This window comes from Malurus melanocephalus, unplaced genomic scaffold, assembly GCF_030028575.1.
Source record: "Malurus melanocephalus ecotype Western Australia unplaced genomic scaffold, MMel_1.1 scaffold_46, whole genome shotgun sequence".
Taxonomy (NCBI): Eukaryota; Metazoa; Chordata; class Aves; order Passeriformes; family Maluridae; genus Malurus; species Malurus melanocephalus.
Genome location: NW_026623278.1, coordinates 1,408,518 through 1,434,396, shown reverse-complemented (window position 1 = coordinate 1,434,396; position 25,879 = coordinate 1,408,518). Strand labels below are relative to the sequence as shown.

General features: G+C 39.5%; 1 protein-coding gene across 12 annotated transcripts in view; it reads right to left on the bottom strand.

The window, feature by feature from the left end:
- Nucleotides 1-25,879, bottom strand: part of DTNA (dystrobrevin alpha) — a 218,615-nt gene that overhangs the window by 22,486 nt on the left and 170,250 nt on the right. For 8 of the 12 annotated variants that reach the window (XM_057365000.1, XM_057365001.1, XM_057365004.1 and 5 more), the window contains 5 exons: nucleotides 22,121-22,201; nucleotides 20,162-20,251; nucleotides 7,147-7,234; nucleotides 4,573-4,670; nucleotides 3,061-3,174 (listed from right to left, as the gene is read on the bottom strand). In XM_057365000.1, the coding sequence (XP_057220983.1) occupies nucleotides 3,061-3,174; nucleotides 4,573-4,670; nucleotides 7,147-7,234; nucleotides 20,162-20,251; nucleotides 22,121-22,201 (471 nt within the window). Of the gene's footprint in view, nucleotides 1-3,060; nucleotides 3,175-4,572; nucleotides 4,671-7,146; nucleotides 7,235-13,910; nucleotides 14,004-14,632; nucleotides 14,711-20,161; nucleotides 20,252-22,120; nucleotides 22,202-25,879 lie in introns of those variants that run through there. The other 4 variants (XM_057365010.1, XM_057365007.1, XR_008965274.1 and 1 more) reach the window with 4 other exon arrangements.

The window sequence follows — 25,879 nt, the reverse complement described above, 5'->3', positions numbered from 1 at the left end:
TAGAAACACAGCTACATGAAGGGAAGGGAGTTCCCTTATACTGGGAATCCTTGTGGGACTGAGCAATGATTAGGGAAAAGGCAGACACTGACACAGACCCTTCTTCAAAGAACAAATGAGGTTCAAACAAGTTTGTGTTACATTCCCTTGTGGAAATGCCTGGCAATTTTTGCTTTGGAACTCTCTAGTCAATAACCTCACTAGCTGTCAGGAGAAATTAAAGCCGTGCCCTGAAGGACAGGAAATTACAGCAGGGGCACTGAACACAGTGAGATATGAGAGAAGCTAAGAGAATTCAGAAATTCAGACAGAAAACCACAGCAATCTGCTTTTGTTTCCGTATTTTTTTTCTGAAAGCAAGACTATCACATAGCAGAGATATATCTGCTTGAAATTAGCTTTTTGTACTCAAGAGTCTAGTGCTGATCATGTGGCACTGTGAATACTGAGCCACTCCAAGTGTGACAGTCTCTCTGTGCCCCCATTAATCTGAACAGCTTTGATTCCACAGTTTCACTGCACAGGAGGGGTGAACAGCACTTGCACATGTTTGATCAGTAAATTGTGTGAGGCCCCCACTTAAAAACAAAATAAAATTGTTGCCTCCTGGAAATCATGATTTAATTAACATTACTGTTGAAAAATATATGTATTAGGTATATTTTATACACTACTGCATTGCAAATAACATACAAACACTATGGTGTTAGCCTTGTACTACCTACAGAACATGACAATTTAATCCTAAATGGAAAAGCACCAGAGCCAAGAAGACTTAAGTACATTTCCTGTATTCAGGGTAATATGAAACCCTGACTTTGAGCCTGCACTGTAAGTGGGCAACCACAGACATAGCCCAAATTGATTTCTACAGGACTGCTCATGTGTGCTCTCACCTACATAATAGGATCATATTGTAACACTGCCACACTTGCATTTATTCTTCTGAAGGACTGATCTATTTCCTGCTTGGCTTTTCTTTTCCAGACATGTAATGGTTGGAAATGCTATGAACTGTGCAAAAGCAATGGAGTTTAAGAAGCTGCTAACAAAAATAAGGTCTGTGTAATTCAAAGTGGCAGTACAGAGCTCTGCTCTGTTTTACATTCATTCCACAGGGAGAGAGGATCTAAGCAGTGTGCAGTGTACAGACTACTCCTCTAAGGCTTTTCTCCTGCTGTACTCCAGAGCAACTTCTTGGAAATAATGGGTTTTCCAACCTGTCTCCAAGACTGTACTGGCAATATGAAGGAACGCTGTGCTCAGGACCTCGATTCAGGGAGTGCCACACTGCAGCAACTCATGAAAGATGCTGGGACCGCTACCCACCACATAATTTACAGATTCCAACATTTAATACAATATGAACTAAATTGCTCTACTGCCCTAAGTGCTTCAAGCCTGAAAAATYGGCAGGGTAACTGATATAAATCAGGGCTGCCATGCTGAGTCCTGAGGTTTTACACATAAGAACAGCCTYGTGCCATCTTAAGTGTCTAGGAATTTGAGGTGGTGTCAGAAATTCCTCAATGATTCCAAAGTCAGAGTTTCACCTTTCAAATGGTGAACATTTGAACGCAAAGCAGTTCAGACCCAGATTAAAAGTTATTGTCTGATTCTCACACTGCATGTTAAACCAGGGAAGATACAGTTGAGGAATTCAGTGTCACTGCCCTAAGGATGTCACATGTCAAGGAATTAAAATAAAGGTATTATGCTTTAATGTGTATCAAAATYGAAAAGAAGGAAAAGTTAAGTAGTCAGCCTCCTAACACTGCACAATCATTCCTTTTTTTTTTTTAAAGTATAACGAATTTCCTTAGTCAACTACATAGAAAGCTTATTTCCTAAATGTGCTGAAAATARACTTCAGGTTTGATGGACAAGAGCTACATTATTGGTATATTTTATACAGTGTACACGATTTCATGACAGTTTTATGTGTCTTACAGAATGTCACTTGCCTGTAGATGCCTAGAAGCAAATTATATACTAAAATCACTCACAGAAACGAAGAAGCTAATTTGTATTTAGACTGGAAAGCCAAAGAAATTATTTGTGAATCAGAAAAATAGTTTAGTGTGGAAAACTCCGTAATAAAACCATCGAGCATTTGTAAAGAAAAAAATTTTTTAAAATCCAGTTTCTTACATGAACTTCCTTTAGATATTAATCAGATCGCTAAAATATTAGTTGTGTGAGGAGTGGCTAAGGGGTAAAAAATATTCTGTAGTCAGGGGGCAGAGTTGACTAACATTGTTTCACTGGAAACGGAGTACTTACACTTTATTCATATAGAACATTTTAAACAATTATTGGATTGCCTGTGTGGCTCTCACAACATGAACTTCAGGACTTTCAGGGAGCCTGTGGATCTTGGCCAATGACAAATGCACTTCTTCAATGTGTTATACATRGAAATCAGCAAATCCATGTACAGTATTATAACTAACATGCATATTAATACTTTCAGCTTGGTGGGATAACCGAAGGAAGGATCCTCTAAATCTTCAGCAGCTGCAGATGACATTACTCCTCACCCCCATGTGATGAGGAGGATCACTCTGCAGCCTGGTTTTGCACTGTGAAGAGAACTGACCTCTCCTTAGAGTTCAACACATGGGGGAAATTTCCAAAGATTAACATCTGATTCTGGCTGTGTTTTAGTGTAGTTCKGTATTTTCTTTAGCATAAATGAGAAATCTTTGTAAAGCCATTTGTTCTGAACATTTTTCCCCATATAATTAATGGCATTTGGACCAGGCTGTGGGGACCTATTCCAAATGACCTAAGGGCCTCACTCTGCAAATATTAATGCACATGCTTAATTTAATGTAGAGGAGTAATATGTGAGATTCCTCATGCATGCAGTTTAAAGCATAAACTTAATTACTGCTAGGGCAAAACGTTGCACCAAAAATGGCTAAAAAATACACATTGGTTGACTCACTTAAAAAAGCCTCCAAAACCATAAGCCAGGCTTATCTTTATTTTCTTCTCTTATTGAGAATAAATGATTGGTCCCTGTTGAGGCCAGAAGTTTTACTGCTGCAGACTTACCTCAGGAGCCGGAGCTCTGCAAGGAGAGTGGGATTTTGTTGGGCCTTCTCTGGTGTGGGCTGAGACGCTTGCTCATGTTCAAGTCGCAGCCTCTGGATCTCCTGTAGGATTTCTCTTGGGGAGGAGAATAAGCAGAAGACCACAAGTCAGTAATTTTTACCAAAACCAGCTCACTGGTCATTGAAAGAGGAAGAAAAGGATGACTGTACTTTTCTTTTCATCAATAAGGATATACATAAAATGAATGGGTTGCAAACCAAAGAAACCCTCCACAGTGGGAGAGAGCTCTGGATGTTTTCTAGTAAGTTCTTATGATTTTGCAATAAAGGGAAATCATTCTTCAAGACCCACCCCCCCCCACTCCGGCCCCCCAAAAAAGAGGTAGACATARAATAGCTCTATGTTTGACTGAATTGCTCCCTTTTAATTCTTCACCATGAACACATCAAGCACCTCATGAACTAAAGTAGTTGAAATTAAATTAACAGTTCTGGACATGGTTGAGTATCAGAGAAAACATTAAGCCCTTAAAAATACTTTTAATGTATGCAGAGACGTAAGAGCAGCTGACGATTCAGGGAGAGGCACTTTAACAGGACTTGTTATGACGGGCTTGTCAGCCCTGGAGTGCTGTCAAAAGGCTAATACAAAACTTCACAGCAGAAGGTTGAAACCTTTGTGAATTTTGTCTCTTCTTCACAATGTGCTGGAAGCAGACGGTCAGGAGGCAGCCTCGAACTATGAAAGGCAAATCGAGACTGGAGCCAGTGGTGCTCATTACACGGTGACAGAAGGCAGTGCAGAGTTTGGAATGGGAAACCATCTGCTCTGGGCTGGCCTCTGTTTTACAGTCCGGCACTAAAACAAGAGCTCTGCTGCCATACATTTCATGGCATCAGGCAGTCTGGTACCCAGAGCCAGGTTCTCTGCTGTTAACAAACAGGCATCACTCCTTTTTGGGGATGGCCGACCTATTTCTCCTGGACACTCAGTCTCAGYCACATCTGCACCTCCTGTCTCATTCGATCAGCAGCCTAACTTGCTGCTAATCTTCTGCAAACCATTCTCAGGCAGACTGTGTTCAGGAGAGCTTTAATCATCTTTTTCCCAAATAAAAGCAGCGGAGCATAACATTGCAAGCATGACTGATCCTTTTATCATTTCATGTTACAGTGCTACTGAGAATCCAACTGAAAGTTAATCCGGTTTTGAAACAGGACAGGCTTTTTTTTTTTTTTTTAAACTCTTAACAAACAGCAGCTGCAAACAGTAAAGTATCCATGATTATATCATGTCATTGGACAGTACACTTAAGAAAACATGGGGTAGCTATGGATTTCAGAGCCTTTATCATATTGTTGTGGACCTTTTGTGCTCTGTGGTTTTTGTAGGGGGAAATATACATGCCTGTGTAACCATATTGTACAGGTGTAGGTGGTAAAAAATGCTAAGAAACAAGCAAACATGTCTTAAGTAGGACTAAACAAAACCAGCTWCTCAGTGGATGCTTACCGGTTTTTGTTTTCGAGCTCTGCGATCAGCTGCCTTTGTTGCTTGTTTGCATCAATGGTGAAGGAGATATCTGATGCTCCTCTCTGCTGACTCGGCTGCTGTTGTGAAACAGAGAAGGCTGCATTGAAAGAGGAATAGCCAGCATGCACCACAGGTTCAGCATAGATCTGTTCAGTGAAATCTGTTTACAGAAAGTGCAGTACCAAGCTTGCCTACACTGAAAAAAAGAGCATTCATGTTGTGCTCATACCAGTACGGAACCATTGCTAGTAAAAGCAGAGTAAGTGCTAGAGTAAATACGACTCAGTGTTTACCATCCTGTCATTCATTGCCTTTTCACGCAGCYTCCTCTGAACCAATTGTAAAAGGCAATGACACTGCTGCAGGCAGTTGCTGTAATGTGGGTCTTGATTTTGATGCTRCAGACAAGAGGAATACACTGAAGCAAAAACCAGTGTCTGTCTCCAGAAAGAACGGGATGTATTTCCAGTGTGTGATGCTTTGCTCTCTTGAAAGCACGGTTTTGCTTTCAGTTTGAAAGCAGTACTCAGTTTTCTGTCTGGCTGTGTGGCCCACTTGGCCAAGTTTTCCTATATGCTCTCATGATACTTCAGAAAACCTCTTTCCCCAGTCCTTCAGGTACAGCAAAACCATTTTTTCTCCCAATAAAATGAGACGGGAATTGAACTATCTCCACCAGACTAGGCAGTGCTCACTACAGCCTCACTGGACTATGCTCTATTTGCACATTCATCAGCAATAACCAATAATTGTTTTGCTTGCTCACACTCCTGTATTTCAGTATTGCAATGATGACAACACAGAGCAAGACATTGAAAAGTTTCACAGATATCAAAGATATCCATTTATTTCTAACTCCAACCTGAAAGAACCAGATATTTAAAAATACTCTGCTGAGTTACTTCTACTATATAAGGGCTCCTCACCACAAAAAGTGTCACTCTGGAGCGCTATTTTATGTGATGTCAGGCATCTCCTTCACCAGGAAGTAGACCCTCAAAAAGGATGAAGATACATCTGAATAGCCTAATAAACCCATCAAAGGTTAGGACTGTCTGTGGGGACAGGAGAGTATGTTTCCCCTGCAATCAGATACTATTTTTTCTGCTATGGATACATTTTCCCATTAACACATCAACCACAGGGAAGCAGAACAGTGCATAAAGAAGAACTGATACACGCTGGTGGATGTCATGACGCACATAGGAGGAATCAGGATCTTTATCCTGAATGCCCATTGTTATTAATACATTGAGTTCCTTAAAAACCAGAATGACCATCAGCAAAGCTTAAAAAATTTCCACTGCCCCTACTGGGTGTCACTCTTTTGCTTGGAAAGATTTCTGTACACAGAAACCTCCTCTTTTCCTTCTGTCTCTTTTGTTCAAAGAGCACAGATGGATGGCAATGAGAAATTCAGTATTTTCCTTCAAATCAGGTCTGTTTATACTGTTTTCCAAGTTTTCCCCCACATCAAAGACACGTTATATGGAATTGATTTCTATCAATTTATAACCACAGACATTATTAATGGAAAATCTTGCTCCCATGAAGAGTTACTGTCTTTCAGAAATAGGACCATCATCTACAAGTTACCTTAAATTTGAAACACTGTGTCACATGTSTGGAAAGGATTGATTTAGGCTGGGTTGGCAGAACAGGAGCACCCCTCCCTTCCCAGGCAGCTGCAGGTAGTGTGAAATCTCTGTGACAGAACCTGCATGGGGCAGCAGATTCATCTCCACCTGGKCTGAATGTAACTCAGTGTCTTTACCCGATGTGTGGTGCCCAATTTCAYCCTTTCAATTGACCCCACAATATAAATCTCAATGGGAAAATGTCTTTGGCCACTCCAGATGAGTTGCTTCTCACTTAACCATCATCCACAGTCCCTTGTTCTATCAAATGGGCTAGGATTGAAACAAAGTAGCTAGGCTGACCTTTTATGCACCATTTAAGATTTGATATGCTTTGATTAGGTTGCAGCTTCATTCTCTCTTGTTCCTGAATGCAGTTAGTGAGGTTCTAGCCTGTCACCACCTGCTATCTTTGGATACAGAGAGCACAATAATGATTGCTCTGAAATGAAAATGGGAGCCAGGGCTAATGCAGGGGGTCATTACAGTCATCCTGCTGAAGAATATTCTTTAATATCCTTAGTACTTAAAGCCCTTGTGGCTCTGATATTTGAGCTAGAGGGTAAAATGGATTCACCACCCCATTTTTCCAATGCAGTAAATCATTAACCTTTAACCAAAGCTAGTCCAGAAAATATTTTAYAGTCTTTCCTGAGTTCAAGATGTCAGATTCCCTTTGATGCAATTATTTAAATACCACTGCATTAGTATATAGATTATATGCATTAGTACGTGGAWTTCTTGGATTAAATGGACTGCATAAAAGTGTTATTATTAAAGCATAACAGCCTCTGATGAAAAGGATAGGRAAAAATAATCCATTAATCATCGGACTGCCAGAAGTAATTTCCCTGCTCTTGCCAAGCCCCTGGAACACGACAGAAGGAAAGCACCTTCCTTTAATTAAAACACTTACTGATGAAGAAGTTTCTGCTGCCAGCCTTGCTGCATACCTGGCGATCAGCTTGTGCTCTTCATCCAGGCGACTTGCACTGTCAAGGACGCTGCTCAGGGACAGGGGGAATGGGAAGACAGGTTTATACAGGGTAAAAACACCCATTGCCTCAGCCACACCACCACCTCACACCCCCAGTAAAGAACATAGGACCAAGCTCGCATCAAACTAAGAACAACTGATGCTCTTTGAGCAAAGAGGAGAAGGGGGAGGGCWATTTCCCTAGAAGGATCCCCTAAGGGCCCAGGCAGCACCTTCTCTTAGGGGGAAAACAGCAGCAGTCTGCATTCCTTAGTAAAGGTTGTATAGGATGCAACTTGCAGACTACTCTGCCCAAAAAGTGTTGGGAGGTGGTTAGGACCACCAGTCAGCATTTATTTTGCATCTCAGCTTTGCTGCATTACCTGGAAGAGTGATTGCTTTTTGGACAGTGGATTAGCAGAAGCCTCTGTGTTTCTTGAGATAAACTTTAGAAGCTTTGTCAGATTTACAACAGGAAACAGTATTTAGGACAGTTTTGCAGGGCACTTACCAGTGGATCCCTGTTTGGAACCACTGATCTAGGAATTTAGAATCAAACTTGCTCTTTTATTCTTGGTTTCTTGGTATTTGGGAGCAARATTTCAGAGTTACATGACTGATCAACAAGTGTGAAAACTAAACAGCAAACATGCTGAATTCCTTTAAAATACTGCACCTTATTATTTTGTCTCCTCCTAAGAATATAAAATACAAATATTTCTTCCAGGTTAATGCTTTTCCAGCTGTCCCTATTTTAAATGGAAGCTATTATTTAAGGGGATGAGCAGGAGAAAAGTGAAGAATAGTGAGAAATAGTGAGAATCTCACTATTTCTAAACATTTAGAAATTTGCAGAGAACAATCAAAACTAACAAACAGACAAAACCAGAAATCTGATGAGGACTTAGTTGACYCTGGATAATCCTGGGCCTTAGAATCCTATACTGCATTACTTTTAGTATACACAGGAGAGAAAAAATGAAGTCCATAAAGGAGGTGAGAGGAACGCTTTGCCATGTGGAATACCCAGACAGACTCTGGCCTCTTTTCTTATTGCTTGGCAACTGTATGATGGCTTTTTGGCTGAAGGGTACATATCTGCCTGCCCATGGGCTCTCCTGGGCATGCAACTGGTTGCTGGCAAACAAGCTTCACATTTCCAAAGAGTCTAGGCATGGGATTTTATTCTGATTTATTTTCCGGAAATTGTACCTTGAATTTGAAAAGCCTACCAGAAGAAAATGACAYTTCTGCAAAAAGCACTGCTTTTGAAGAACTGATATATTTAAAAGGAATATTTTTCCAAAATTGCTCAGTGAGTTCATATCCCCATGTTCCTCAGGGAACTACAGGGCACATGTTTTGGTTGGCTTGATTAAATCCCCTGGGATTTAAATGTTATGTTTGAAAGATGAGCAGTGGTTGATATTCACTGATCATTAGATTAAGACTGGGTGTCATGTGGATTTGTTACAGCTTAGTGATGTAAGAGAAAAAAGAGACAAACATCATCTTTTTCTCATTCTGACAATAACCTGTGAGACCACAAAAATGAAGTTTAGCAAAACAGTCAAACTCTGAAAAGTGAGACACAGAGAGATTCTGTGTAAACACAACTGGAGCTGCAGACTGCATGTAAGACCTCTGCTGGTAGATGAGCGTTGACTTTCTGGTTTGGATTATGTTTATTTTGTTACATACACAGCTTAATTTTTTGCTCACTTAGATTCTGGTAACTGATATAACTTCTGGAAAGACCCAAGCTAAAGGCATTTTTCTAAATTTATATAGTTCTGCTTCTTACATACTCATGCTTACTGTACWAATGTGTCATCCGGAGAAAGAAAGRGGTGAGCAACTCTTGGAGACACATAAAATTATGYAAACTGGGTAATAAGGGTTACTTTTATGACAGTTTAATTAATTTTTAATCTTACCATAATGACTAAAACATTGCATCCTAACAGATGGTTGTGAAAACAGCAAGCACCCAGCATCAATTCTCCTTTTTATGGCAATGTGCAGCCATATTATCCATCTTGGAAAAATGGATTATGGTTCCACTTGTTGGCATAACACAATCTGCACCAGAGTTCTGAGATGTGAGTTAACCCCTAAGACAACTGCYTTACTAAATGAAGCAAGCCACTGCAGCTTTTTGAGTCTTACTTGTATTTAATATCTTTGATAGATATTTATGTGTGGGTGGATGTCATACAGTAGATACAGCAATGCGTCAAATTCGGTGTGTGAATGCCACAAATCACTAACCCCAAAACCCTGAAAATTAAATTTCAATGTCTGAGATAAATTTACATCTGGAATATACCTATTCTATGTGACCATTAAGCACAGAAGTGTGCACAGCAGCATCAGCCTCGATTGCCAAGAATTTTATATCTCAGGGTTCTCAGATTTACTGCAATTCACTTCTGTTTTACTTCACCAACYTCACAGACAACCATACAGTCATACAGAAAGACAACTGTACATAGAAGGTTTGAAATATAAACTTGTGCAGAATTTGGGTCCTTATTAGGGGAATGAGTCTGGCATCCTTTTGAAAGAAACCAGACTTTTAGCATACAAATACGCTACTGTTGTTTCTTCTTTTCTAAAAAACACTGCTTTTCCATTAGTGACCATTTCTTTGAGGACCTTCTAATTATTAGCAATAATTGGTCTGGCATCTATCACCATTCATATGTAGAGTGACTATCCAATATTATCACCTGTACAATAGGACTTGCATGGTTTAAGGGAGCTCCATAAAAAAGGGATCTCAAAACTGCAGGCAAAGGATGAAAAACATGATAACCTGGGAGCGACTCTGGAGGATCTTTGCTATTTGTCAGGCTTCAGATGTGTCAGTCCAGCCTGTTTGGCAAAAGGCACCCTGCAATAGCTCATATGGATGTAGCCTGCTGRTCTTAAAACTGTGTCACCACTGGTTAAAAGTCTCTTGTGAAACTTTTGCAGTAGAGGAATCAGTGTGGTCTTCATGACATGCTCTTGTATTATACAAACCCTTGCTTAATAAATAATTCGCTATAGAAAATACTGACAAATTAAAGGGTCAGTTTCTAAGCCCCAGGGCTGTAAAAAAAAAAAAAAAAAGGCTTAACAACACATCAAATGTATTCTGAATACTGTTTAACTGCCACACTTCCAAAATTGGCCTGGTTTTAAGGAACTTTAAACTAAGACACATCATCAAGTCCCCTGCTACTGTTAATTTGCCATTTATTTTAGAATAAATAAAAGATTTTACCATCAAAATGTTGTAACACTCAGCTGTGTGGGAATAATCAGAAAAATGAATTCTGTTCAAGGGAGCCAAATGTCTACACATTTCCTCTGTAGCAATCGGTCTCTGAACATTTTTCTTCTTTCAAAGGAAGATTAGACCAGCCTTCCTAGATAGAGTTGTGCACACCCCCTTAATAAACATTTAAAAAAATGTCATAGACTAGCACAGCACATTTATACAGAAATAGGACTCGCATAGTACTACACAGACTACATAAAACCCCCACAAAACAGCTCTCTATGGAACCAAAATAACCTCTTACTTTGAGTTCATTTTAGCTTACATTTTTTCTGTACCTGAAAAGAAAAATACTAAAATATATGGAGTTAATATTCAAARCTAGGCAAAGTCTCTAACTTCCAAGAATGAAAACTATTGGCAGTTAAAAGATCTTTTTTAGAATAGGACATGAAAGATGAACTAAATTAAGTATCAAATACTGGTTTTAAATACTAAAAAAGGCTGATTTTAAATACTAAAAAAAGGCATTGCAATTAAACTATTCAAAACATCTGGCTAAAGGCTATTTTTTCTACCTATACAGTTAMCATAAATAATGAATTAATTCTTTCCCTTGTTTATTAATTTGCTCTGGAGTAGTGGCTTCTAAAAAACCCTCAACTAACTTTTTAGCCTGTGGCAGATGGAAAAGAAAACTTGTACTTTTAGTTGCAGTACCAAGTAACTGCCGATGAAAAATAAAGATAAGCAGTGAAAAATGGATTAAATTAATTAAAAAAACCTAAAAGCCCCTCAAATATAAATACTAGCTGCAATTAGAAAAAAAATGGTATACTGGGTTATACTAGTCTGATGATTAGCTATGAATCAGCCTGACACAGTATCCAAAAAACCCCAAACATTGTTTTGTTTTAAAATGTTACTATATATCTTATATATATATATATATACACACATATATATATATACACATATTCAGATCATTTTATGTATTATGCATTTCTCTGTAGGTTTTTCTTGCAGACAAAGGCCAAGCTACAATCATTCCTCTTTTCATCTTTGGCTGCCAGAAGCACTTCAAAATATCTGATGTCTGGGTAGATRCAAGTGATATTTTGCAGGCAGACTGAGCAGCAGAGCTGGCCAGTTGCAGCCTCCYCTAAATCAGAAGCCACCTCATGGTTAACTACATGCTTTAGTCAGGTTACMCGATCTTCTTAAGATGCTGGGGGAAATAACTTGAACTCAGAACCTTCTTGATACAAGTGTGTGGGTTTTGGGCAAACTGCATCCAGCCACTTCAGGGCATGGGCACGAGGAGTTCAGCTTTGCCTGGAGATGCCACCCCAGATCTGAGATGMAGCAGCTGAGCTTCCTGCAGAGGTCTCACCTACTCTTCTGGAAAATGGCTTCACACAGGAGCTTCAGGATGGCAAGACTTTGTTCATTTCTCTACTAGCAGTCTCAGTCCAACAAAGCAGAAAATGGCAATGCAACATGGTCTGATGCTTGATTAAGACTGCTGTCGCTCTAGGTTATGTTTCTATCAAAACCCAATTACACAAATAACTGAGATTTTTTCTGATTCAAGGTGCTGTGACAGCAGTGATTTAATGTCAGTAATCAGATGTTATGCACTATGCTTTGCATAAGCTGTTTAAATAATTAAGGCCATTATCGGACACTCTCCATTCACTCCACAAAACCAAATAAATACTGGATATCATGGCATATGATTTGGATACGCATGTTTGGATACAAACATACTGTGACTCGGTGAGGGTGGCTCAAAGCTTTGAGGGAACAGGTTGGAATATACAGWATAAAATCTGGAGGATGGAAAGAATAAAGATGAGATGAGGCACCCACAAAGTGGTCTTGTGAAGAACAGAAGCTAAATTACCTTACTGAAGCTAAATTAATCATAGACATGGCATCCAAAATGCCATGCCTGGTAAGCTAGCCTAGCACCAAGAATTATCCTAAACCATGTCCATTCTTCACTCATGTCCTGAGCAACCAAATCAAGTAAGTAACTCGTGGTAGCCAGAGCCACATTTCCTCCTCCCTGTCAAACCAGACCTAGTGGTAGAATATTCCTGTCCTCAGTCATGGGTGGACAGTGACTGGTCACACACATGTCTCCAATAGCTTCCTTTCACAGCCACAATAAAAATATTCTCCAATAAATCTGATTTCTGAAAGTGCTTCTTCAGGAATGAAATTRCCCTTGACAATGTTTTTGTTTAGGAAAAATGGCTTTCATTTTCCTCAGTAAAACCTAGTCTGCCTTTTCATCCCCCCACCACTGGCACATTCCAGTGAGCCAGAAAGTAGTGAAGTAGGTCCAGGAGAATGGAGGCAGAGTTTTTTATCCATTGGCTATGACAAATCACTCCCACTTTCAAGAAGGGCTACATGCCAAAGTGACTTTTGTAAGACTGCCGAGAACCACTGCATTCACTCTCCTAAATGTAGTTGCTTGTTGCCTCCTGCATACTTGGCTAAATTGAGACTTTCTTCTAACCCAGGAAATATTCTGCAGTGGTAGCACAGGAAATTGAAGGGTTTGTTACGAGGAAAATAAACCTGAGCATAATTGTGTTAGAAACACTTCAGTTTTCTGTTCAGCACCGCATTTTCTAGGGCCACATGCTCACCACCTTGCAGGTATGGCACTGCAAACACTATGGAGTTCTCTGCTGCACTTGGAACCGTGAGGCAGCATTTCCCCTACCTGGCATGGCCTGGTGGCTGCAATGCCACCATCTCAAGTGCCAGGACAGCTGATGGGCTTAGCAGACAAAGCTCCATAACTATTCCAGCAGAAACAAYGAATTATGCTCAAGACACCCATTTAAAACCCTTGAGTCTAAATGAGAGAAGGGAAAATTTATATACAARATTCAAACAATGCAGAAATGAGGCAGAGTTAAGAGCAATGCCTGACATATGTAAAAATCAAAATGAACTTCTATCACTAGGTTAGTAAGAAAATTATTACYATTATAATTATTTATGTACTATTACCATTTCTTATTTTCAAGGAAGGTGAAGCTACAAAGTATATGTGATCACAAAAATTATTACCTTGAAAATATGGACTTGTTTAATCACCACTGTGTGAAGATTTCTGCACTACCATCAAGTCCTCCACTGCCTAGAGCACAGTATCCCAAACAATTTGCAAGGCCATTCTTAACTCAGCAATTACTTGCAATTCTTGGCAATCCCTTGCTAACCTCAGTAGAGAGAATAGCAATAAATGCCACAATCCACTTTGGGAGGACATACGCCGTATTCACACACATTCACTTCAGGTTAGAGCTCCTGAAGAGCTGCTCCAGCTTGTGGCCTTTCAGGAGGAAACAGAGCATTTGGCTGTGCAAGGTCACTGTGCTGAGTCCCCCAAAGGTGCCAAACCTGCACTAACCGTGCGGGGTTGCTCTGCAGCATGTTGACATACAACCCGATGAGCACGTGTTCATCAGCCAGCCTGTCTGCAACATCGAGGCTGTACTGCAACCTGCAACGGGGCAGGGGACAGGGTGTGATCCAGACACACACACACACATAAACAGAGAGAGCAGGAGCCAGTAAGACTGGGAAATGGGAATTTAGGAATGAATGTTTCAGTGTTCTTAGAAAAAAAAATCAACACAAAACAACACACCAAGTGCAGGAATTATTTTGTTATTATTGTAATTTACATGGTTAGTCTTTAGTGATTTAGGATGGTAGCACCCCACTTGTTGACAGAGCCAGCCTCAGAAATCAGTGAGATGCCTGATCTAGCCAGGGACTGAAGCTCTGGAGCTGTACAATACCATTTATTACAAAATACAGCAAATTGTGAGGTCAGCATTATTTGTTTTAATTTACTATAAATTGCACACAAATATTAATATAGATATGTAACATAAATGACTGACACATTGAATTCACAAGCTGGACTTGCTTGGAAGTGTTTGATCAAGCCCTTACAACTCCAGGTGCACGTAAATTTAAACATGCCCTACTTAGCTCACTGGGTTAATTTCTTATTGCAATTTTCTCAGGAAAGATTTTTATACAATAGATTTAAAATGGGAGGAATAGAGGAAAAGGTTTTGATTTAGCTGTGTTAGTGCAAGTTAAGAACACACTCTAACTTACCCTTTGCCTTTCAAGAAAGCTGGAGCAGCCCTAGCCAGCAGTTTGCTCTGCTCTACTTCAGTATTCTTGGAAGGAGAGCTATTTAATAAGACAGGAAAACTAAGAAGAGGGTAAACAGTGATGTCTGAAATTCATTATAGAACAGAGTTTGGAGAAGCTCATTCAAGTGTCCTGGACTGAATAAAAATAACAATAGAAGCTTCAACAAAATTCTAGGAAACTTCAGGAAATACAAAATCAGGAATTATGAGTTTTCCCTCCTGTTCTCCAAAAGCAAATTATCAAAGCCTTCACCACAGAAATGACAAACAAAATGTGTTTCTCTCACAAATGGAGAGATGAAGACTTGTGTATTTTCCAGATGGAGTCCGAGATAAACATGATCTAAAATGCTGCTTTCAAGCTGGGAAAGCTTCACCATAACAGCTAAATTGCTGTTCTCCGCATTAACTGTTAGATGGTTTCAATAATCTATGGAAAGGCATTTATTTAGATGAAGCGATGGGATACAGCAATTTAATTTTCAGAAGTACTGTTCTTCTGTTGATTTAAAATAATATATAGTTCACCAAACATACTTTTTTCCCTAATTACAGTATTTAATGGATTGCARTAACTGCATCTTTCCCAACACTTAAATATCCACATTAACAAGCTAACACTGAGCTAAAAATGGGAAACATTGAAAATGTTCATCTGTTTTTCATGCTGCAGTATTTTYTGAGAACAAAGCAAAACAAAATTGTATTTTACTTTCTTCTTTTTAAAAATTATTCACCTTATTTTTTTGTTTGGCACCTCATGGGCGTGTGAGCATGCACACCCCCGTGCATCCAGTGGTGTATGGGTCTGTGTGTGTGTGTGTGTGTGTAGGCAGATGACATTGCACGAATGAGATGTATGATAAATCTTCAAAACCTTTAGTATTAGGACAAAGAAAGAATCCAATGAGATGAGATGTATGCCATCCCCTTCCTTTTGGGAGGGCAAGGCTGGCAGCGGGATTGTGAAAATGCTGGGACCAAAGTTTGTCCTAAGAACTCAAGCCTATTGATTTATAATAAATCTCTAAGATAGCTGAATGAAATGCTGCACTACACAGGAAGAAGTGCTTGTTTAACATTTCTCTGCCCATCAGCATGCTGATGTGTACTGCACTTCCACTGAGACAATATCCATGCACAGCAACATGCTCCATGCCATCCAGAAGGATGCATTTCCCYCACCTTTTCTTCCCAGTTACAGAAAGAACGTGCATTCAAGGGGTTCAGGGAGWGCCATTTCAGCCAAAATGCACCTTTCAGCTCTAACAGTACAGATAAATATGCTGCCACAGTGGGAGACCAAAGACCCAGGGCAGATTTTATGCCCAGCTTTCCAGCAGCGTGGTGGGATGCCCCCACCACCGAACACAAGTTCTCCTCTCCTGTGCTCCTGAAGCAACAGTCAGGGTGGAGAGACAGGCAAGCAAGCATTACCCATTGGGCAACTGATACCATGGCTATCCATGACCCTTTCCTTTTTAGTTGATTTAGCAAACTTTAATCTTCCAACCTTGTCTCATGAGTTATGTTTTCTCTATTTTTCTGATGTTTGGGTGTCTCCTCTGGACTCCAGACATGCTGGTTAGCATATCTACCCCTGTGTTGCTGCCTAAAYTGGATGCAAATCTCCAGCAGATGTCTCCTCCCCTGGGGAATGGGTTTAATGGCTTTCCAGATGATGTTCCAGGGTCAAATGCAATCTAACAATCCTATTGCTGACTTCAATTAGTTTGTGGTTCACTGCAGCTGCTGGGTCCTCTGTTAAAATATTTCTATTAATCCAATTATGTCACATCTTTTATTTGACTATTTGCTTCCTCGCTACAACACTTTTCACTTACAATTACTGAATTTCCTGTAATTGATTTCAGTTCATTTGGACATCAATTACTACCGTTGCAAGTGAGCTAATTTTTTTTTTATTTAGAAACTGCTCTCCAAGCACTCCTTCCTGTAACTGTTTCAACCTTTGTACCACTGACAAATTGGATATATTCACTCTATTGCTTCCCTTAAGTCACCACAAGAAATARTAGATGGTGTCTGATTCAGTACAGCCTTGAAGAATCCCAGCAGATGTCCTTCTMCTAAAACAACAGCAAACTTCTGAAAAAGTCATTATTCTTTTTCAGTGTTTCTCTTTTACTAACTCCCCTACGTCCATATTTTCTTTGGGTACTTTTGTGTCATCTGGGACTACGTCAGAAGTCCTTTTTAAGGTCAACCTATATTATATCTGCTGCTTCTTTTTTTACCCACTGGACCAGTTATCTTGTCAATGAAATAAATTAKTTTGGCTTGATAGAATTAGTTCTTGACCAATCTGTGGTGGTTCTTTCTTGTTTATTATCTGCCATATGCATATTCAGTACCTTTGGACACCAAGGTTATGCTATCTCTTATATAATCTCTTCCACCTTTGTCCCTGATTCTCCCTTCAACCCTCCTTCATTTGGAATAGCTGACATTTGTCCTCCTTGTTCTTCCATACCTTCCCATGTCCTCCATATATTCCTCAAAATACAACTAACACTTCAGATATCRTTTTGACCACAGTGAGTTTCCAAGTGGAACAGATATTTTAAAGATATATTTCTGCTAAAATGGAACATTTTGTAAGATGCTAAATAATGCTTCTCTATTCAAATTTAGAGACAAAATTTCCAACGATGGGCAGGTGTCTACAAAGATGTAAACCTAACAATACTGGTGTAAATTAGTGTCTCATTAGTGTCTACCTGGCTACTAAACAATCAAACATATAAACCTTTCCTTTGTAGAAAATTGCTGATGAAATAACGATTCTCATCTTGTTCTGAAAACAACATGCAAAGATGACATGCAGTTGAAATCTACCATGGTCCTTAGAGACAGAAACATGGAGAACAGCACCAACCAGTATGTTTTGCTCCAAGTTAGTTGTTGCTAGAAATTTAGCCTAGTCGCTAGTTATGCCCAGGCARAATATCCAATTCCTTTAAATTTTATGTGGCGTTCAAAAAAGGCACCAGCCATTCTGACTCAGCATTAAATAAGACTCATTTTCTCCTTGGCTATGGGTATCTGATATCATAGTGCATTCTTTCTATCTATCACACAATTGCCAAGTCATTTCAAGCTCACCACAATGTGCTGCATCACACCATTTATTCCAGTTTATTACCCCTTTAGAAGAACTAAATGCATTAGCTGTGGAGARGGGGGCTGAGAAAAATGCAAGGAAAAACATTCAGTTTCATCTTATCCTACCTAAACTCAATAATTCAATAGCTTAAAGAAAACATTTATTAAGAAATACAGGAGATTGTACCCATTACTATGGCAGCTATATACTTTAAATCAGCATGACAGACTGCAGCTGGGAAACAARAATATCCAAATAAGGAAGAAAACATTAATTCAGGGTATAGAGTTATTCCTCTTGACCAGACCAAAGTTTCTATAATGCTCAGTTTGCTTGTTCTGATGTAAAATATCCAAATAATTTGGTTTGCAAGGGCATTACCTACTCTGCAGTAACATTCCCCTGCTCTGCTGCCCTCTAGGCCATCAGAAATTGCAAAAACAAATGAGAGAAAAAMCCCTGAAGATTAGCTACAGCAAAAGAATTACAGACCTTGTGGTTTTAATCACGTTAGCTGTCATCACAGCAAACGACCRTGATTTGGTATTTGGGAGAAGATCACAGAGTTTTTGGTTTCTTCTTTTCTAACATAAGCACTTTAAAGCTGTTCTTGAGCAGTACAGAGCATATTGTTGGTAACAATTTCCACACTGTATAAATTTAGAAGAAAGGTGCTTGTAACTCCTCATTAAAGCTCTCTTGCTGGCTCAAACCAAGAAAACAAGCACAGAAATTTTAAGTGGACTTTGATTCTAAAGCAGTTTGAAAAACTAAAAAGCATCTTWGGGAAAGCCTCAACCCAGCTTCCTTTGAGCTTTGCAGTAATTGTGTACCCACCCAAAATCCATGTTTCAAATGCAATTAGACTGCAAATAGCCTATAATGTTCCACCTCCTTTCAGCTGTTATCTACGATTAATCACTGTATTTACTGATTATCAAAGACTTTTCCTCTAACAAGATTCTTCTTCCCAGTTAATTTCCAGTTTTCACCCATAAATCCAGAAATGAAGATGGCAGTGTGCTGAACTTGGGAGGTGCTATCTGTTTCCAACAGCAGAATGAGCTGGTGTGCTGAATTTAGCATTTGCTGCTTCAGGGAGAAACTGGCTAGAACTTGTGTGAACACAAGTCGCTGAAATAAATACCATAGGAATGCTATGGATGACATCCTCYGCCAATTCTCCTTTGAATAAACATTCAAATTACATAAAAACTTTATTTAAAGCTATCTGAAACCTCTGGACTAGACTGAAACACAAATTAAAGTAACCATAAGTTACCTGCAGTTAAAACACAGCCAGTAGTTTTAGTGTTGATTAYGTCCAGCTAAAAATCTTGTACTCATTATAATATGAATCATGGAGTATTTAATATAAAATCAGCACAACTGCAAACAGAGCAATCAAAGTCTGTTTCTCTGATGTACAAGAGGATGAGCTTCCACTAATGAGGCCCAATTTTCCCAGGGCAATAATAACAGTAAAACTTGAAAGAATGAATGAAGATGTTGTTATTAGTCTAACACAGATTGAAGATCTTGGCATTCAGCAGAGAAGTACCTTGGTATCTATAATTCTTACTGAATTATATTTAATGCTCATGGATTAATAAGGAAAAAAAAAAAAAGGAAAGGATATTACACTCCACATAAAAAAACGGGGAAACTTCCAATGCAATTGTGMATTTCTTTTATGCAGAATGAAATAGGATCTTCCTTTAGGTAACTGAGATGTGAGGGAATGCTGGAAAGAGGGTGCAGCAACCAGAGGCATGGGTCCAAATCCAGGGCTCACTATGCAAATGGACAGTTTTCATTAGCTTCAGTAGGACTTAGATCTGCCTTTCCTGTGGTCATTTTGAAAAGTGAAGCTGAGGGGTCTGGGGAGGGTTATTGGCAAGCAGCAYTAATGGCAGAACAGAAACCACCCACAGCGAGAGACGTGGGAGAGGAGGCTGGCTGTGAGACCTGGAGTCATTTCCAGGCTTTTGTGCAAGCCTCTTTCATTCCCTGGTCAAGAACACAACAGGCAAGTMATACACTGATGATGAAACCATAAAGGTGTAGTTTTTTCAGTTTTCAAAAGCAATGTTTCCAGCTTCCACTAGACACATTAATATTAATCCTACACTACGTGAAAGGGTAAAATGAAAGACTTGTGCTGCGCAGAAGCAACAGAAGTTGGCAGAGCCCACAGCCAGCAGGAAGTCTATTCAAAAGACTAATTAGAGCCACASAAACCCTCTAGCCCATCAGAGCCTTCCTTGAAGAATATTTTGAGTAGTTTAGCAGAAGTGCTTGTGGTTTAGTGCATGAGCTACAGAACTATTGCGATTAGTAGGTTAGTGCTCTCATACTGACCGTGAATTGTTGTGAAGCTGATTTACATACAGCTTTATAAGAGAATGCTCATCAGCCACAGGACTGGCTGCATTCATACCCCCAAGTAACCTGAATGATTCAAACAATGAAACCTTGTTAATACCTCAGAAAGAATACACAGAGAGCAGTGTTCAGAGCAGGTTCGTAACAATAAATCAAATTTATTTAGAATATTGATTTGACTGTTTATAGGGTGCTTTATCTTTCCAATAAAAAGATGCAAATTAAATTTGTAAAGGGTGAAAATAAAAATACTTAGAATAAGCTGTCAAACACCTAAAATCCTGCTACGTCAATGAAAAGAAACTTACAAAACCGTTAATATACAACCAATGTAATTACCTTACATATCAGGGTACARTTAACCCTAAAAGAGCCAGAATGACTGCTGCATCATGGCAACTTTTAACTGTATGGGGATGTCACACTATCCACTTACAAGGAAGTCTGGACACCTGTGCTTGAGCGGGGTGGTACTACCCCCACCTGCCTTCAGGGGATTCTCATCAAGGAGCTTTTCCTAGAAAAAATGGAATTCTAATAGCTCCAGAAGCATGTACGTTTAACCCTGACAGTGAAAGACAGTCAGTTACTATAGAAGACAGAAGCAAAATAATCAGGTATTTGTATTTCAAAGAAACACAAGCAGCACAGCAGAGAGTGCTGTGAGTATTTCCGCACATCCCTGGCCTAAGACACAAAGTATACTTTTGCTGGAGCACAGGGACTTCCTGGGAATAAACAGAAGCATCAGCAACACTCCTAAAGAGTGTTGCTCTTAATGACCTCTCCTGGAAAGGCCACAAATACATTACCTCGCCTTGCACAGAAACCCCCATATATTCTAACAACAGAAATGAATCTGCATTTGCAGTCTCTCTGTATAGGCAGCAGATCTGGCCTTGGGGGCTGCTTTGGGACCCTCTTTCAAAAAGCATCTCAGTCACACCCACCTGTGCTCAGATAACACTGAGAATTTACAGCTCACAACTCGTGGTAACAAAATTAATAAATCAAAGTAGTAGCACTTTAATTCTGTAAAGATTAATATTTTCTCTGACTTWGTGGTGTACAGTGCAGTTTTGGTGTTAAAATTTGTGGCTGCGCACACCCAGAGATTGTGTTTAGTCATTTGGGAASGCTGAAGCACTGACACACACAGCAGGAGTCAAGCAATAAAATGCACCCAAGGAAGGAAGACATATTGCTTGCCTTCCCTAAGACAGCAGGAAGTTATTTTCCTGCCACCTTCTTACCTATGTACATTTGTAGGCTTACACAGATTAGGTCAGACAGTTAGCAAATGTTACACACGTATTTTGGCTGGATGAGTCAAAATACTGAGTCAAAATGTACACAGTCAGCTGCAACCACCTCCTCTTTAGGATTATTGTTTCTGACAAGACTTCCCTGGCTTGTTTACTGAAGGGTCAGTTGCCATATTCCAAGTCTACTCTTCCCTTTTTTTAATGAAAATTGGAATGGTTTAACAGGGGAAAGAGTGTCTTGCTATATCTTGCAGGTATAAAGAAATTGTCTCTTTGTTCATCCATATCTTGCAAAATGATGCAGGCATTCCCAGTAGGCAATGGAACGTCCCAGCTCCTATTCCTAGAGTGCCATTACAAAATGGTTTCTCACCAGCAGCCCATTTTCAGTCCCTGTGGGAGGGTGCCTGGTTTGCACGTGAGCACATTTTAGTGGGTCATAATGGCACAAATGAGAGCTGAAATTCAGTGCTCTGCTGTGGGGAGCTTGGGGTCTCTGTTCAGGTGTCTGGGTATCAGTCCAAATTAACCAAGGKATTTCTATCCTCATGTTTCCTGATTTTACTTTGTGAGAGTATTTGCGGTTTTTTTACCCCTGTGAGGGAAGTGAAAATTGCAACTTTCACCACTATCATATACTTGTTYGATACAAATAAGGATAAGAACTCACCTTCTGTTTGCAAAGGGACTTCCTGAGGGAACAGAATGGGAGAAGAGTGTGTCGTTCATGCTGGTTACAGGTCGGGGGGGCCTGGAAGACAAAACATCCAGCTGCATTAATTTTGCACCAAAGCCTCCTCCATCAGCAACWGTATTTACATAGAACAGAATGAACTACTTTAAAGCAACATCGCAACCAGGATCTTTGGCTTTAAGTAGCAAAGTTTCAAATTACAGATGCTATGTAAGTTGACAAAAACACACTGGTACTTAAGCCTGGAGGGAAATCACACCTTTGTGTGTTCTGAGGTGAGTTTTAAGCATCTTGTGTGACTTTATTCCCCTGCTTTGGTAGAATAGCCACTATGCCATTGTTCCTTTCCAGAGGCAATGGCCCAGGATGYAGTCCCTGCTTTCAAGCAGCCAGGGTGAGCACTGGCAGTCAGCTCTCTGTGGCAGCATGGAGGTTTCCAGGGGGTACTGTCAATAAATGTCACATCTTCTAATGAAGTTGTCCCTGGTGCTAAGCTCCATGCTACCCCATCCACACAGTGACCACGGTGTACCCAAGCCCTCAGCATCCCATCAAATACATGCAGAACCAAACTGGTTTGACAGCAAAGCTTTTTGAMCAGTGTATCAACCCTCCAAGTCAAAATTTAGAGTATTTAGTTCAAGAGGACCCATTAATAATGATGATTTTATTATTACATTCTCTATTTCCTGCTTTTACCGAAAAATGAAACAAGGAGTATCTCCTCTGCTTTCTTTTCTTTTACCCTTAAAAGTAATCTATGTATAATTTTCTCCTTCTGTATCCATTAAAGAGAAATTTCCCCTTCTTAGCGGACTTCTTTTGCAACATTGGGCAAACGATCTATGTGCTCTTAAAATCACAGCTCTTTCAATCAGATATGAGCAGAATCTGAAGCCACATATAATTCAGTCCTCAAGTTGGTTAATATTCCCTTTAGGCTCTATGGAAGACCTACCTTGCTTTCTGAATTCTGCAGATGTGCAAATGGAAATAAGTAGCCATCTGCAAAATATTCACTGGGCTCCAATTGTGCAAGACAATTGGTCAACCAAAGCATTTGCAAGAAAGCCACTTCAGCATAGAAGTGARCTATATCTTTCATCCTGTAACTTGCTATAAAACAGGCAAAAGTATGGTGTTTGACAAATKAATTTCTCAGCATGATAATGCCACACTGATTTTAAGAAGTTTAAAACTGTGAACAGAAAGAGGTAGCATATGAAGCGTTATTTATTTATAGGAAAATATAGTTTTAACCTAACCCTGCATCTCAGAACCACATGAAAACCTCCAGTTCCCATCAGTCATGAATTTGAGAAGCAGTCCTTTGTCTTCCATGTACTTAAGGAGAGGTGTTTAATACTGATTTTTTTTTTGGTAATACTGAGATTATCACATTTTTTCCAAGCTCTTCCACCAATAAGTGTACTAAAGAAGAAAAATACTCACCAAGTATCTCTTTTGCAGGCAGAATAAAATGGAAAAGAGATCATTAATTAAACTGWCAGTTTAATAAGTATATGGTCTAAGTAATACATTGGACATACTCCATTCATATAATCCTGACTCTGCAGAAAGCATGAGAGCCTCTATGCATAAAAGGTCATCAATCTGTTTACATAAGCAAAGTTACTCTTGTGTACAAACATCTTTAAACTCCAAGACTCTGCTAAGGTTTCGTGATTAGCATTAGTTTGTCAATTCTTATACTGAGGAAAATGACATTAAACTAATCTGGAGCTTTYCCAAGGCAAGTTTCTTAAAGGCTGATGCCCACTGTCACAGTCTCAGGTTCCACCTGAATATCAAATGGATGTTTAAACACAGGGAGTWGTGTGATGTGGTAAGACAAGAAAAACAGACTTTATCATAAAGCAAAGAAATTATTGACTATAAATATTCAATTATTGACTCAATTATTGACTATAAATCGTATATTTTTGAGGTTATTTTTGAATTCCTGAAAGTGAGTGATTAGGCTTTCTGACAAAAGCTGAAATCACTTTTCTGAGCTGATGATACTGAAGGAGACAGAAAACACTTAATGCTATTGAAATATGCTATGTAATAAAAGTGTGCTATGGCACAACACATATCCACAGTAATAAACCAAATTAAATAGGAGGAATTTTCCAAAGTGCTCCAGGCTGCTTTAACCTGTTCACACTGGTGTCAAAAATAATTCTCCCACAGGCTTAAGATGGAAATGAAGTCAGATCAGTGCAGAATGGGTTTCAAAAATACCTCCAGATGCACTGGCCATATCATCTGTCACCACTGCAGTCTGGACTTTCTTTTGTGTTACTGATCCAATGTACAGAGAGGAAAAAGGATCTCTTCAGCAGTGGGAGGAGTCCTACCATCAGGTTTATGGCACCTGGATAACTACTTCTCTAGATGARGCCTTAGATGTATTTCTTGCTTAACTGAAAATTTTATGTGGCATCAGTGAAAAAAAACACACAGTCTTTCTGTCTGGTGCCAATCAAAGGTGGAAGAATAATCAAAAAAAGTCTCTGTAGTAATGCAGGGAACACTTGTCCCCATTTAAGCTAGAACCTAAGAAAAGGATACTGTTTTGTTGCCAAAATTCTTCCATCTAATGCACATATAGCCCCCCTTTTGCCTGGATTCYTGCCCAGAGCTGTTTCTCTCAACTTCCATTATGTTTAAAAAKAAAAATCGCATCAGCGAGAAGATATTCTTGATGAGGTTCTTTAGCATACCTCTCCCCTCAGTAAATTTGTGTGAATTATGCTGTAGATCATGATACCTCCACAACTTACAGGTTTTTCACTCATGCATCATTATAGCCAATATATATTGCCAAGTTGTATTACCATCAATCTATGAAAAAAAGGAAACTGTCATAAAACAGAATAGATGGCGRTTTGTTCTCACATCCCATCACTCTAAATTGTCCGTCTATTTAGGAATAAGGAAAGGTGTTAATTTCACAGCAAAGATTTGGATCAGTTCCTACTTAATTATGGTGCCTTCCCCTTGCCTTGCCTAAATGCTTTTAATCCATTCCCAGTAGCCCAGTTTTCACTACCTTTTATATTCTGACATATCCCCAGGCTTTCAAGGTCCCCCAGCCAACAGGGAACAGAGGCTTTTCTTTCAGTTTCAAGCTCTCTGTCTCTCTCCATTTCCCTTAAGGATGGCCAAAATCTGCCCTGTGAAATTATCACTGAGTTGCCAGCAGGGCCAGGCACAGCAGTGAGGGAGCTCAGCAGATCCAACTCCGGATCATTTCTTTCAAAGAACAACATCCTCCCCGTACTCCTCTATAAAGAGGTGCAGGGATTTTAAGTGACAATTGAGSGTGACAGGGATTTGGCACTATATATCCATCAGAGGCACCTTGTCTCTGAAGATCAGAGCTCTCTTACACCTTGAAGAAGTTCTGCTATAATCACATGAGGAAAACCATCAGCATAATTTAGCCTTAAAATGTCAGGCAGGTCCGGTGAATTTTCCAGGTGTTGCACAGCCCACAATGTTCGGTGTACGCTTGCCCTTAAAGATGCTACTTACAAATATCCAGGATAGACAAAAGTAAAAATGTGTAATAATTACATATTAGAACAGTTCCAGCAGGCAGTAACACAGATTTGCAGCATGTAAATACAACTTGCTGCCTGAAATGCTTCAGTCAGGAGCCCTGGGAATATGGTTAAATATGGTTGAGATATTTTCTTAAGAGATATACCAGAATAAGAGAAATAT